A 16,271-nucleotide genomic window follows, 5' to 3' on the forward strand; every position below is an offset into this window, starting at 1 on the left:
CTTTGTAGCACTTGATGGTTTTCCCCACTGCATTTGGGGACACTTTCAAAGTTTTCCCAATTTTTCGGACTGACTGACCTTCATTTCTTAAAGTAATGATGGCCACTCGTTTTTCTTTACTTAGAATTTGTATTATGGCAAGAAAAAAGCAGCTAACAGTCTAGTCAGTAGGACTATCAACTGTATATCCACCAGACTTCTGCACAGCACAACTGATGGTCCCAACCCCATTTATAAGGCAAGAAATCCCACTTATTAAACCTGACAGGGCACACCTGTGAAGTGAAAACCATTTCTGGTGACTACCTCTTGAAGCTCATCAAGAGAATGCCAAGAGTGTGCAAAGCAGTAATCAAAGCAAAAGGTTGCTACTTTGAAGAACCTAGAATATAAGACATTTTCAGTTGTTTTACACTTTTTTGTTAATTATATAATTCCACATAGTTTTGATGCCTTCAGAGTGAATCTACAATTTCCAATCATGAAAATAAAGAAAACTCTTTGAATGAGAAGGTGTGTCCAAACTTTTGGTCTGTACTGTGTATATATATATATATATATATATATATATATACACACACACTAGCTGAAGAGCTCGGGCATAGTAACTACGGTTAGTTATAACAAATTATAATGAATATATATATATATATATAAAGCTGAGTGTACAGCCCCGCCCACTCCGCATAGCCACATTCACTATAATATCCCACATTATCCCGTCAGCCAGAGATACTGGACTTCTACCCCTAATATCCCATATTGTCCCTTCAGCCAGAGCTACAAGACTACTACCCCTAATATCCCACATCATCCCGTCACAGCCGCCGGACTACTACCCCTAATATCCCACATTATCCCATCAGCCAGAGCCACCGGACATCTACCACTAATATCCCACATCATCCCGTTACAGCTCCGGACTACTACCCCAAATATCCCACATCATCCTGTCAGCCATAGCCACCGGACTACTACCTCTAATATCCCACATCATTCCGTCAGCCAGAGCCACCGGACTACTACCCCTAATATCCCACATCATCCCATCAGCCAGAGCCACCGAACTACTACCCCTAATATCCCACATCATCCCATCAGCCAGAGCCACTGGACTACTACCCCTAATATCCCACATCATTCCGTCAGCCAGAGCCACCGGACTACTACCCCTAATAACCCACATCATCCCATCAGCCAGAGCCCCCAGACTACTACCCCTACTATCCCACATCAGGTGACTCCGTGCAGCCTCACTGATGTCACTGGCTGACCTGAGATGAACTAATGAGCGTGGGGAAAAAATGCAGAAACTTTCACACGGTAATTAGTTCATCTCAGGGCAGCCAGGGAGGCTGCGCAGAGATGAAATAATTCATTCTGGCAGTGATTTACATGGGGCTGGTCACATTAGCACCGGTCCCTGTGTAAACCACTTAACCCTTTCTGATGGATTGCAGCTGGGGGCCTGACTGAGCAACGGAGAAGTAAGGATATGGTTGCTTTTTTGTTTTCTTTTTGTTACAGGTCGATGGTTTATTTTTGGATTACCAGAGCAATAAATCTTGTATAAAACTAGGTGTCTTTATTTCATTAAAATAATTTTTAATTAATGTCTGTGTGTGTTTTTTAACCGTTCAATAGTCTAGGGTTAATAATGGATAAGTGCCTAATTGACACCTCTCCATTCTTAATCGGCTTAATGTCACCTTCAAATTGCAAGATAACATTAACCCATTAGCCACCGCTACAGGACAATGGGAATAGAGAGGATAAGTGCTAGAAAAGACCTTTTCTGGGGTGTCTGGGAGTAGATTTTTGTAGCCGGGGGGGGGGGGGGGCAAAACAATGGTCTCAATGCTATTAAAATCTGCCCTCACTCACCTGCTTTACCGCTCTGGTTGCGATTTTGCCGCGGGAGCCCATGCATTTTTTTTCCAATGAATTCACCCCTTAATTTAACACCTAGATGTCCCATATTTTACACACAAACCCTAATTTAATTATTAGTCAGGGACATATAAAAAAATACATGAAATGAAATGGTTTACTGTATGAAAACCATGTGTCATGTCATATCGGCTTTGGGAATGATTTTACAGAATCCGGCAATTGATTTTGTGGCTATTCTACTATATAGAACTCTATGAAATATAAATATACATATATATATAATGTGTCTCAATGACATGTGTATATATTATATGTATTCTATGTGTATATATCTATTCTTTCGTTTCTTTATTAAACCTGTCAGTGTGATTTTACTGTATCGCGCACTGAATTGCCGGCTTTTCTAAAGGACACAGGTGCGCATTTCTCGCAAGTCACTCATGTGGTCCATGTGTAATGCGGTTTTTTTTTTTGCACACCCATAGACTTGCATTGGCGTATTGCGGGCGGAATACGCTGACAATTGCAGCATGCTGAGAAAGGCACGGACTGTAAAATACGCGCGAGAAATATACGGCTCTTGGGAGCTGCCCCATAGAGAATCATTTGTCTGTGTGCAATGTGTGATTTTTACGTCTCTCACTCGTCCGTATTTCTCTTTAGTGTGACCCCGGCCTTATATTCAACTGATAACCGCAACACCAGGTGGTGGCTGATGGGACTATTACTCCCATCAGCCCATACTTGCTGCCGCTAGTAACAGTAAGAGCAGTCGGCGTAATAAATAAATAAAAAATCTGACGGGGGTTCCCCTGTATTTTAGATAACCAGCCAGGCTGCAGTGCTCAGCTGTCAGCATTAGCAAGGCTGGTTATCAAGGATAGAAGGGTCCCAATTATGTTTTTTTTTTTTTTTTTAAATTATTTAAATAAGTATTTAAAAAAACAAAAAAAGTCCCCACCATTTTTGACAACCAGCCTTGCTAAAGCAATCAGCTTGGGGCTGGTATTCTCAGGTTAGTAAGGGGCCATGGATATTAACCCCCCCAGCCTAAAAATAGCAGCCCGCAGCCGCCCAGAAAAGGAACATCTATTAGATGCTCCAATTTTGGCGCTTTGCCGGGCTCTTCCCACTTGCCCTGTAGATCTTTGATCTGCGATGAACCCAGGGACTTTTTCCTCATGGTGCTGAGGTCACTGCAGTTCACCCTGGCTGGGAACGCAGCCTCAGTGACCGATGGTAACCTCCATGAGGTCACCGCTGCTCACTGATGCTGTGCTCGCAGCAGCTCATTCACCAGTGGTTCTCAGCCTGGATAGTCGCATCTTGGCACCGTCCAGGTTGAAAACTGTTTATGCCCCAGACATAGATTATGGCATGGGACAGAACGTCAGACAGGTGAGGGATATTGTTGTTTTTTATTTTGTTTTATTACAGGAGATGAGGGATTCAATAGAAAGGTCATTAGGTGAGTATATCTGTGTTGGTTATTATTAAATTGTGATGCAGTGACGTGTATTATATGCAAGGGACGCTTTGTATACTCCAGGATGCACATAAAAGCGTGGTTGCAATACAGAATAAAAGTTTGGTCTTGGACAAGCTATTTGCCAAAGGCAGATTTAAGAAAACCCGGCATGGGCTTTTATTTTTGGAGCAAACTACAGGATGGTAGTGGGGCGGTTTGCTCCATCCAGCTGGGTCTTACAAGTGGACCATGGCCACAGATTCCATTTAAAGGGAATCTGTCACCTCAATTTGGCGGTCTATTTAAATGCCTTGTGTCCGGTCCGATGGGCGGTGTTTCGTCTCCTTGCCTCCACCCTATCCTTGTCCGCCGTCCGCAATATTTTCGGGAATTTGAGTAGTTGTCCATATTCGGCGCGTACGCAATGCAATCCTGCCTCGTGCACGCACAGTATGCTTTGCCCAACTGCGGGCAAAGTCAAAAAGCATTACTGCGCATGCACCGGTGAACTATGTCCCGGAAGTATTTCGCAATGTTTGCTTGCAAGTGGCAGAAAAGGTGGCTCTGCAACATTAGGCTTGTGTGAGGCAACCGGTCTTGGATACTGACTATTTTGACGCCCCGGCTGCGATCTGGGGGATATCGCGTGTTTTTCATTTTGTGTGTGGTTTTTGGGCATTAAATATGTTTGCTTTGAACTTTCCTGGGTCACTGCCTCATTACCGCACCGTGTGGACACCGCTGCTCTACAAAATAAAAAAGGAAAAATGTGTTTTGTTTTATTTTTAACCCCTTTAATGTACTATGGCGTCTAATGGCAGTACACCTGCTTTGATGAGGGCTCCGGCGGTGAGCCCGCAACAAAGCCGGGACATGTCAGCTGTTTTCAACAGCTGACTTGTGCCTGCAGTAAGCGCAGGTGAAATTGTGATCCACCCGCGCCTATTAACTAGTTAAATCCCGCTGGCAAACGCTGACAGCGGGATTTAACTAGCGCTTCCAGCCACCGGGCCGGAAATATGCGCATCGCCGACCCCCATCATGTGATCGGGGGTCAGCGATGAGTTGCCATAACAACCTGAGGTCTCCTAGAGACCTCTATGGTTGTTGATGAGGCATTGCAATGAGCGCCATCCGGTGGTCAACGCTCATAGCAATGCTATAATTCTGCTACATATAGGCGATCTGCTCATCGCCTATATGTAAAAAACAATGATTCACCGCACTCAACACGTTGATAGTATGCAAAAATTCATATATTTATTGAATGTGTCCAATCTGTCAGGGTCATGACAGCGCCGGCGTACTGCTTCCGCTAAGCAGGGACTCACCCGCACCGTAGGGACCCCTGGGGACAAGAACAGCCAGACAATAAAGATGCACGGGACCTGAATGTAGAAGATTAGAAAGCCGGCACAGGACCTACGGTCATGTGAACGGTCATGTGACTGCAAGGGGGTGGGGCTTAGCATCCTGCATTCAGAGGAGGAAGAAAACTCAGAGTCGGGCAAAGCAGAGGTCAGGCACAATACAGGCAAGCGAGGTACAGGAGGGATAAACAGACGGGAGTCAAAAACCAAAATGGACATAGAAGGTACCAAGCAGAATCCAAAGCGATATCCAGAGAACAGACCGAGTCATACACAGGGAATCAAGCAACCAGAACACAGCACTAACACACTCAGGGGTCACCACACAATGCCAAGGGCGAAAGTATAACTGACGGGGGATGGAACCTTCCTGAGGCTATAAGAAGCCTCCCCAGAACCAATGAGAGGCCACCCTAATAGGTCCCAGGTGTGCAGGTGAGAGTCTGCACTGCGATTAGAAAATTAACCCCAGAAATGCCGGTCACCCAGCACTGGTATCATGACAGTACCCCCCTCTCAACGGGGGGCCTCTGGACCCCCAGGCTTGCCTGGGTACCTAGCATGGAAAGCCCGAACCAGACGATCCGCATGCATCAACCGGGCCGGCACCCAGGACCTGTCCTCTGGCCCATACCCCTTCCAATGAACTAGGTACTGTACTGACCACCGTACCAACCTAGAGTCTACAAAGTGACCAATCTCATATTCCACATGTCCCTCAACCGAAACCGGAGGAGCAGCGGACTCGGATTCTCCCAAGACTGCTTCAAACGGCTTCAGTAGAGATCTATGGAAGACGTTAGGGATCTTGAAAGAGGGTGGAAGGCACAGCCTGTACGCTACTGGGTTGATTTTTTTCCACAATCTTGTACGGGCCAATGAATTTGGAGCCCAACTAGGCTGACGGAACCTTTAACTTAATGTTTCGCGTGGAGAGCCAAACTTTCTCTCCTACCTGAAACATGGGTCCAGGTGTTCGTTTCCTGTCCGCGAAAAACTTATACCTGCCTTGAGACCTAGATATACGCCGCTGGACTTCTGCCCATGTATCTTTTAACCGCTGAACAGAGTCCTCAGCCCTGGGGCACCCCGAATCCAGATGAGAAAACTCACCAAAATGAGGACTGAACCCATAGTTGATGAAGAAAGGGGACATACCAGTGGATTGACTCACCCGACTATTGAAGGCGAATTCAGCCAACGGCAGTATATCACACCAGTCATTCTGTCTAGCAGAAGTCAGACATCTGAGGATCTGTTCCAGAGACTGATTAGTGCGTTCCGTCTGACCATTACTCTCAGGATGGTATGCAGACAAAAAGGACAGAGATATCCCTAATTTTTTACAGAAAGCACGCCAAAACTTAGCCACAAACTGCACACCACGATCAGACACCACATTCAGGGGTACCCCATGCAAGCGGACCACATGCTGCACAAACAATCTGGATAAGATCTCAGCAGAAGGTAATGCGGACAGGGGTACAAAATGAGCCTGCTTAGAAAATCTGTCCACCACTACCCATACCACCGTATTACCCCTGGAGGAGGGAAGATTGGTAATAAAATCCATGGACAGATGGGTCCACGGTCTTTCGGGAACTTCCAAGGGCATCAGCTTCCCCGCCGGCCGGCTATGGGAGCTTTTAGAACGAGCGCAGACCCCACAACCAGAAATGAACTTCTTTATATCAGAACCAAGAGTAGGCCACCAGAAGATCCTAGCCACCACAAGTCGTGTGGCTGATATACCAGGGTGAGCACACAACTTGGATTCGTGGAACTCTTGCAAGAGTTTAAGGAGAAGTTGCTCTGGGACAAACAACTTGCCCCCTGGCTTGGCCGCAGGAGCCAGCGACTGGGCCCCCTCAATTTCCCGTTCCAATTCAGACGAGATCCCTGCTAACAACACCCCAGGGTGCAGAATGGAGGACGGTGGCTCAGGGACAGACACAGGGTGAAAACTACGAGATAAGGCGTCAGCCTTGACATTCTTTGACCCTGGACGGAATGTAATAGTAAACTGGAAACGAGAAAAAAAAAGTGACCAACGGGCCTGTCTGGGCGTTAATCTTTTAGCAGACTCGATGTAAGACAAATTTTTGTGATCAGTGATCACAGTAACCGGGTGACTTGCCCCCTCCAAAAAGTGCCTCCATTCCTCAAACGCCAACTTAACCGCAAGAAGCTCTCTGTTGCCTACATCATAATTTCTTTCAGCAGCAGAGAACTTCTTGGAAAAGAAGGCACATGGCCTGAGTTTGGTTAGAGAGGCAGGCCCTTGAGACAACACCGCCCCCACCCCCACCTCGGAGGCGTCCACCTCCATCACAAATGGCTTGGAAGGATCTGGCTGTATCAAGACAGGAGCAGACATAAAACATTTTTTCAGCGTCGCAAAGGCCTCTTTTGCGAGTGAGGACCAATTTCTCACATCCGCACCTTTGCATGTTAGATCCGTGAGAGGTTTGACCACTTGCGAAAACCCCTGGATAAATTTGCGGTAATAATTGGCGAACCCCAAGAAGCGCTGAAGACCCTTAAGATCTCGGGGTTGCACCCAATCCGCAATGGCCTGCACCTTCTTGGGGTCCATGCGAAAACCCTCCCCGGATACAATTAACCCCAAAAAAGACAATTCTTGCACACAGAATACACATTTCTCCAATTTGGCATACAGATGATTTTCTCTCAGTCTTTGGAGAACTGTTCGTACATGTTCCAAATGAGAATGCTTGTCGGTGGAGTATATCAAAATATCATCTAAATAGATAACGACAAAACGACCAATGAGATCCGAGAATACCACGTTGATGAAAGTCTGAAATATGGCTGGGGCGTTGGTAAGACCAAACAGCATGACTAAATTTTCAAATAGTCCCTCGGTCGTGAGGAACGCGGTTTTCCATTCATCCCCCTCTCGGACCCTTATCAAATTATATGCCCCCCGAAGATCCAGTTTAGAAAACCACTTTGCCCCTGATAGTTGGTTACATAAATCGGGAATCAACAGAAGGTGGTACGTATTCCGTACAGTAATCTGATTAAGCTCCCGGAAGTCGAGACAGGGACGTAACCCGCCATCTTTTTCCTTACAAAAAAGAAACCTGCCGCCACAGGTGAGACTGAAGGACGTATGTGTCCTTTGCGCAGACTTTCAGCAATGTACTCCTTCATAGCCAAGCGCTCAGGACTGGACAAATTAAACAGATGGGCTTTAGGTAATTTAGCCCCCGGGACCAGCTCAATAGCGCAGTGAAAGGGTCTATGTGGCGGTAACATCTCGGCCTCGCTTTCGGAGAATACATCTTCAAAGTACTTCAGGCATTCCGGAATACCTTCCAGCTCGACATGATACAGACACAGATTTAACAGGTTCAACGAGCAGGGCGGATTTATCACATAACTCAAAATCATTAAACCCCAATTGAACAATCTCCCCCGTTTTCCAGTTAATAACTGGGTTATGGCGCTGTAACCAGGGCATGCCCATCACCAACCATGCAGGTAGATTGTCAGCACAAAACAACTTAGGTTTTCCACATGATTAACGCCCACTCTGAGCGAAAACAAGTCAGACATAAAGCGAATTCCCTCCTTAGTGAGGGGAGAGGAGTCAATTGCCATCACCTTGATCGGAACCTTGAGCCTAACTGTCCCTATCTTGCAGTGTGTGACCAATTGGGAGTCAATGAGATTAATCGATGACCCGCAGTCCACGAAGGCTGTAGAGGAAAAAGAACTACCGTCCACAAACAGTTCCACAGGCAGTAACACTTTAGAAAACAAGGAAAAGGGTACCTGAGGGTCTGAACAGTCTCCCCGCTGACTACCCAGACCTAGTCGTTTCCCGCCGACCAGGTTTGAAGACGGGCAATCAGGTCACTCCCTTTTCCAATGTCCCGTTTTACCGCAGTAAAAGCATAACTGCTTGTCCTTCCGGCGTTTCCTCTCCGTATCCTTCAGGGAGAGGGCGCCTACATCCATGAGCTCAGGGGCAATCTCTTTTCCACTGGGGAACAATGGAGTTTCCACCTGCATCACCCCTCTGGCCCGCAGCCTGCGGTCCATCCGGACGGCCTGGGTCATGGCGTCCTCGAGAGAGTTAGGTGGAGGATGTAACGCCAAGGCATCCTGCAGCCGCTCGGACAAGCCTCTGCGAAAGAATCCTCGGAGTGCGGCGTCGTTCCAAGAGACCTCTGCGGCCCAGCGGCGGAACTCAGTACAAAACCACTCAGCCGAGTGTTTCCCCTGACAGACACTCATCACCATGTCCTCTGCCAATCGCACTCGGTCGGGCTCATCATAAATGTGCCCGAGGGCCTCAAAAAATGCATTCACGGACACGCTCTCAGGGGCATTGGGAGAAAGGGAGAAAGCCCAAGCTTGTGGGGACCCTCTTAACAGAGACATAACAACCCCGACCTTCTGACTTTTGTCCCCGGAGGAACGTGGTCTCAAACTAAAAAAAAGTTTGCACCCCTCCATGAAGACCCTGAACTCCTTTTGGTTTCCAGAAAAAAAGTCAGGCAGTTTAACAGGTGGTTCTGGGGACACCAAAACAACATCACTCGACTCAGCCCCAAGAGACCCAGCAGCTAAAGCCCCCCGCACTGTCTCAGAAACCTGCTGCTGAGAACGAGCCAGAGCTTGCTGCTCCAGAGATAAACCCTGAAACATCTGACTCAGACTTTTCATTCGGTCAGCCAGAGACTGTATGGGATCCATAACTCTCTGCATAAAAAACCCCCAAAAAACTTAATGGTCAGTTATAATGTCAGGGTCCTGACAGTGCCGGCGTACTGCCTCCGCAAAGCAGGGACTCACCCGCACAGTAGGGACCCCTGGGGACAAGAACAGCCGTATAATAAAGATGCACGGGACCTGAATGTAGAACATTAGAAAGCCGGCACAGGACCTACGGTCATGTGAATGGTCATGTGACTGCAAGGGGGCGGGGCTTAGCGTCCTGCTTTCAGAGGAGGAAGAAAACTCAGAGTCGGGCAAAGCAGAGGTCAGGCACAATACAGGCAAGCGAGGTACAGGAGGGATTAACAGACGGGAGGCCAGACAAAGCCAAAGGTCATACACAAGATATCAATACAGTACCAGGGATGAGACAGAACGGACAGTCAGGGCCAAGCAGAGATCAAAAACCAAATGGACATAGAAGGTACCAAGCAGAATCCAAAGCAATATCCAGAGAACAGACCGAGTCATACACAGGGAATCAAGCAACCAGAATACAGCACAAACACACTCAGGGGTTACCACACAATGCCAAAGGCGAAAGTATAACTGACGGGGGATGGGAGCTTCCTGAGGCTATAAGAAGCCTCCCCAGAACCAATGAGAGGCCACCATAATAGGTCCCAGGTGTGCAGGTGAGAATCTGCACTGAGATCAGAACATTAACCCCAGGAGTGCCGGTCACCCAGCACTGGTATCATGACACAATCCATCAACAGAGGAAGGATGTGCCCAAGTAGAATTTAAACAATGTACAAACAGAATACCCGACGTTTCGATCCTCCCGGATCTTATTCATGGGGTACACTCAATATAGTTAATAGCGGACCTAGGGCACTCGATGAGGGTAAACGTCCCCTTAGGGTAACTTGAAGGTTTAGGTATCATCAGAGAACGTCTAGTTGGTGTAGTAAGGATATCATGAACAATTTTCAGTTGAATAGTATCATAAATTGGTTCCAGCTTAAAGTAGATAAATTCTAGCTTGAGGCTGCAATAGCCGTTATTTAAAGGCTTCCACCTGAGGCAGATGATGTGGATCTTAAGGCTGTAATGGCTGTCATATAAGGATTTCACCCTGCGGCAGATAGTGTATATCTTGAGGCTGCAGTGGCCGTCATATAAGGGTTTCACCGAGAAAGATATAGTTGATCCTGAGGCTGCAGTGGCCGTCATGTAAGAATTTCAACCTGGGGGATCCTGGGCAAGAAGGATAGGAGATGTAGGTGGCACGCCTGCGCCCTGCCTGGGGATAGCTGGAGGGCCTATATGTAGCAGAGCCGATCGAGTTGTGGATGCTTCTAGCCTCCCATGGAGGCTATTGAAGCATGCCAAAATTAAAAAAAAAGTTTTAAAAAAATATGAAAAAAATATAAGTTTAAATCACACATACACATATTAGGTATCACCCCGTTCAGAATCGCCTGATAAATAAATAAAAAGCATTAACCCAATCCCTAAACGGAGTAGCGGGAAAAAAAATCTAAACGCCAAAATTACGTTTTTTTGGTCGCCGCGACATTGCATTAAAATGCAATAACGGGCGATCAAAACATCGTATTTACACATAAATGGTATCATTAAAAATATCAGCTTCGTACGCAAAAAATAAGCCCTCAACCAACCCCAGATCCTGAAAAATGGAGACGCTACAGGTATCGGAAAATGGCACAAAATTGATTTTTTTTTTTTTAGCAAACTGGAATTTTTTTTCACCACTTAGACCAAAAAGAACCTAGACATGTTTGGTGTCTATGAAATCATAATGATCTGGAGAATCATAATGGCTGGTCGGTTTTAGCATTTAGTGAACCTAGCAAAAAAGCCAAACAAAAAACAAGTGTGGGATTGCACTTTTTTTTGGAATTTTTTTCCTGTTTTCGAGTACAAGACATGCTAAAACCAATGATGTCGTTCAAAAGTACAACTTGTCCCGCAAAAAATAAGCCCTCACATGGCCATATTGACGGAAAAATAAAAAAGTTAGCTCTGGGAAGAAGGGGAGCGAAAAACGAAAATGTAAAACCGAAAAAAGCTCCTGTCATTAAGGGGTTAATAAAAGACTGAGTAGCCAGCAGGAGCGGTTGGTGATAGCTCTGAGCCAGCACCAGATACATCAGTCAGGAAGTTAGCAACTACCTGACTGTTAGTTTTTATGGGCGTAGTAAAAAAAAATAAAATACTAAAGATGTCCTGGACAGCCCCTTTACTAATGGCAACTGTGTGGGATTATTAGTTGAAAAAGTCTAATACAGATAGGTGTCACGGCAGGTTGTGCCTCTGAATTTGTTTCCTCCTGCACTCAACATTGCTGCGGCTGCATGTGGTATCCATCTAGACTTTGGGGCAGGGTTGTGGAGTCAGAGTCAGAGCCCATTTTGGTGGAGTCTAAGTCGGTGTCATGGAAATTGAGGAGTCAGAGTCAGAGGTTTAGCTTACCGACTCTGCAGCCCTGGTATGAGGGAGTCATGGAAATTGAGGAGTCAGAGTTGGAATCGGAGGTCTGGCTTTCTGACTCCACAGCCCTGCTTAGGGAGGCGTTGCCGGTCTATGCAGGAATTTATCCATTCTGTGTCCTACAGAGATTTGGTTCCCCAGCCTTTCCTTTATCAGCAGGTCTTATTTTAGGCAGCTCCACCACCACTCTTTGTTCATGGTCTAGCTTTCTCCTGTAATCCTCTTCCCATTAAAGACCCAGCTTGTTTACCTATCCTACTTGACCTCTCTACGCTTACTGATCCTGTGCTGTCTGCCCCAACCTCAGACCATGTTTCTGTCTTTGCCCTCCTGTACCACATACTCATGCCTCTAACCTTCTGGTCAGCTACTGCAGTCCTGGGAACTGCCGTGGAGTGGTACCTGGCATCTACCTGTGGCCTAGCCTATCCTCACTGCCACAGGCTCCAACAAAAAACAGGTAGTCGCTTAGTCATGCCATTCCAGGGCATGCCTGGCCTGTGGCACACCCACTAGTGATAAAGTACGTTCAGTCAATTGACCCCGCTGACACATCTGAGCCCAGGAATCCCAAAATGATAGTTCAAGTGCTGTTCAAGAAGGTCTGCTCTCAGCGTGAGCATCAGGACTCTTTGATTCAATCCATCAGTGTGGTGGCAACCCAACTACAGGGTTTGTCCACTGCTAAGTTTTCCGGCCAGCCCCCTTCTGGACAAGCTAAGCTCCAACTTCTGCTATTGTCTCTGTCTGATGGAGACCCTAAAGAGAGACATTTTATTAACCAGTGTAAGATCCACTTTACACTCCATGCTCACCTCTTTCCAGCAGATCAGACTAAGATAGCATTTATGGTCTCTTTGCTAGCTGTTCAAGCCCTGGCCTGGCCGAATCCTACTTGGGAGTGTGGTGGTTCGGAAACCCGCGATCTTGAGAGGTTCCTTGAGATGTTTAGTGCTGTTTTTGAGACTCAACCATACCTCCTCTGCTACCTCGTCTGCTACCTCGTCTTTGCTAAATCTAAAGCAAAGTTCAGATTCGGTAGCCCAGTATGCCTTGCGCTTCCGTGCCTTGACAGCAGAGTTGTCTTGGAACGAAGAAGCAATGTTGGCAACCTTCTGGAAGAGTCTCTCCTGTTGAATTAAAGATGATCTGCTGGCAGAAACTTACCCTCGTCACTGGATGCAATGATGCATTTGGCAACCATGATCTCCACTTCCATAAGCGACCTTTGCAACAAGCTTCAGCTTCTCCTTGTGCCAGAGCACCTCTCCAAGACTGGCCCCGAACTTCCGGCTCCTTTGCTATCGCAAGTGCAACCACCAGCTTCTGAACCTATGCAGGTTGAGCAAACTACAATTTCTGTACAGGAACGACAGTGGAGGTACAGAGAGAACGTGTGTATTGTGGTGGCAAAGGTTATTTTGTTTGCCAGTGAAACTCCAGCACCTAGAGTTGGCCACAGATGATTCTAGGTGAGAGTAAATGCTCTCCAAGACTAATGTCTGAAATTAACTTGACTTGGCAGGAGAGGACCCTCAACGACTCTGCCCATCTGGATTCCAGTTCTGCGGGCAATTTCATTCATGTGGATATCGCCCGTCTTCAGCTCCCTACACAACGGCTGCATCATTCCCTGACTGTTGCCTCCACAGACGGACAACTCCTGGCTGAACCTGTTACATTCCTCACGCTGCAGATCAGTGCTCTTGCATACCGAGAGGATCTCCTTCTATGTGGTATTCAAATTGGTGAATTCAGTTCTCCTGGGCCTTACATGCCTGTGCCCTGGAGTTGTACCCAGTTACTACCTGCAGCCAAGTCGCCTAGTCACAACCCTCTAGAGTAAGGCCAGCCTGTAGTCAGTGGGTCAACATCTACCAATGTAACAATAGGACACAACAATAGTCATAAAATGCTCTTTTTGCTTCTGTTTTATTCCTATGACATTGACATCCCTGTTCCCTCCCCATCCCAGAATAACAAATACAGAAATCCTGAAACAAATACAATGACCTGTTTTAACTTAGTGGACCTAGAAGTGACGGACATCAGATCAACTTTTAATTAAATAACAGACAGAAAACTGACAATATTAACATATAAAACTGTACAATATTTACATAGGTTATCGGGTTATGGCCAAGAGATTCCCAGAACTGGCACAAGTACCTGCACCTAATACAGACCGGGTAGCAGCAATGGGATCCGGTTATCTAAAGACCATAAACATCAGTACAGGATTTCCAGGCAAGTAGTAAGTTCTAACTATTCACACACGGTAACTACCATTTCTTACACGCTGCTATTTACATAATGACTGGTAATGGTAACACTGACATCAGTATGGAAATCTATACCAAGTGGGGACTCCTGTTCGTGGAATGTCAAATTTTCACTTTCATAGATTTTCAGTATATGGCTTTTTTTATTTTATTGCTTGGAGGTGACCTACCCGCTATCTACTGTTTATCTGGGGAGGAAAGTACCCCAAATCTCAGCTTCCTGGATTTCTACTTTAAACCATGTTCCATTAGCACAGCTAATACATTTTACTTATTGTACTCGTCACAGATGAAAAGAAGAACCAGAGCTAAACGGCCTGAAACTCGCGATATTGACCTTACTGAGGTCCGAGTATTTATGGAGTGCACTCTTTCTTACAGGCATTGTACAGGGGTGCATGGTGCCAACCTCTACGTCTGATGCCAGCCGGGTGGGGATAAGCAAAACACATGATTTACAGGTAGGTAAAGAGGAACATCGCACATTTCCTTCCAAAAGGAGTCAACGCTGTACATCGCTTCTCCGTAGTTATCACCCCCAGACCTGTATGCACAATGAATGGTAACAAGATCTAACGAGAACTATCTTCTGATAAGCTACCACCAGGGAGATGTACTCCATCTGTAGGGATCCTACAAGCACCCTCATCATCCACTCAGGCAGCGGAGTACTCATTATCTATACTAAACTTGGCCGTGCAGCCTTAAAGTCTCTATGGCTATGATCCCTTCCCTACAGGATCACTATCCAGAATGTATTTTCTGAGTTCCGCTCGCAAGGCTTCAATTCGTCTCTGAGCATCTTTCAGCTGGATCCTCAGACTCGTGTTCTCCTCCTTCAGATATGATCTCTCCTGTAATAAAGAGGGATAAATGAACAGTTAGAGCTGTTAAGACGCTTGGTCTTCAACTTTCCCCAACATATTACTTGGAGGAGAATATAGTGGATGGTATTAGAATTTGTTCTCATTGCTCTTTTATAACCCTTGGGTTAATTCCCTACAGCCTTGTTACTAACAATACAGTTACCTTGGAGAGAAGTGTCCTACACAGGTTTCAGTATCCCTGAAAATGAAATAAAGTGGCTTGGAAAAGTATTCACCCCCTTGACATTTTTCATGTGTTGCTACTTCACAACCTGGAAATTAACTGTTGTTTTTTGAGGGTTTGAATCAGTTCATATAAAGAACATGCCTACATTTGTGAACATTTGGTTTTATTTTTATTGTAAAGCAAGCAACAAACAGGATAAAATACGTGAAAACTTCAGTGTGCATAACTATTTACCTAAAGTCAGTACTTTTGCAGAGTCTACTTTTGCAGCAACTACAGTTGCACGTCGCTTTGGATAAGTCTCGATAAACTTTCCACATTTTCCCACTGGGATTTTTGGCCATTCCTCAAGGCAAAACTGTTCCAGCTCCTTCAAGTTAGATGGTTTCCTCTGGTGAACAGCAATCTTCAAGTCTGACCACATTTTCACAATTGGATAAAGGTCTGGGCTTTGACTAGGCCACTCCAAAACATTTACATGTTTCCCCTTAAACCTCTCGAGTGTTGCTTAGCAGTATCAAATTACTGACAGACTGAAACAGGTTTTGCTGAAGAATATCCCTATACTTCACATAATCCATCTTCTCCTCAACTAGGATCATTTTCCCTGTCCCTGCTGCCAAAAAACATCCCCACATCATGATGCTGCCACCACGTTTCACTGTGGGGATGGTGTTCCTGAGGTGACGAGCTATGTTGGTTTGGCACCAGACATAGCATTTAACTTGGTGGCCAAAAAGGTCAATTTTGGTCTCATTTGACCACAGCACCTTCCTCATTACATTTTGGGAGTCTCCCACATGTCTTTTGGCAAACTCAAAATGAGCCTTACCATTTTTGAGTGTAAGTAAAGGCTTTTTTTCTGCCCACTCTCCCATAAAGGCCACCTCTATGGAGGGCATGGCTTATTGTGTGCATATGAACAGATACTCCAGTCTCTGCTTGGGAACCCTCCTTCAGGTTTGCCTTTGGTCTCTGTGATGCCTCTTTGATTAATGC

The 16,271-nt window shown here is 46.0% G+C and overlaps 1 protein-coding gene across 4 annotated transcripts in view; it reads right to left on the reverse strand.

Moving 5' to 3' along the window:
* Positions 1-13,850: 13,850 nt before the first annotated feature.
* RASGRP1 (RAS guanyl releasing protein 1) overlaps positions 13,851-16,271 on the reverse strand; it is a 65,627-nt gene continuing 63,206 nt past the window's right edge. For all 4 annotated transcript variants that reach the window (XM_073552143.1, XM_073552142.1, XM_073552141.1 and 1 more), the window contains one exon: positions 13,851-15,073. In XM_073552143.1, coding sequence (XP_073408244.1) covers positions 14,939-15,073 — 135 coding nt within the window. In that variant the 3' untranslated portion in view covers positions 13,851-14,938. The remainder of the gene's footprint in view (positions 15,074-16,271) is intronic.

This window comes from Dendrobates tinctorius, unplaced genomic scaffold, assembly GCF_039654945.1.
Source record: "Dendrobates tinctorius isolate UK_male_01 unplaced genomic scaffold, ASM3965494v1 ptg000186l, whole genome shotgun sequence".
NCBI lineage: Eukaryota > Metazoa > Chordata > Amphibia > Anura > Dendrobatidae > Dendrobates > Dendrobates tinctorius.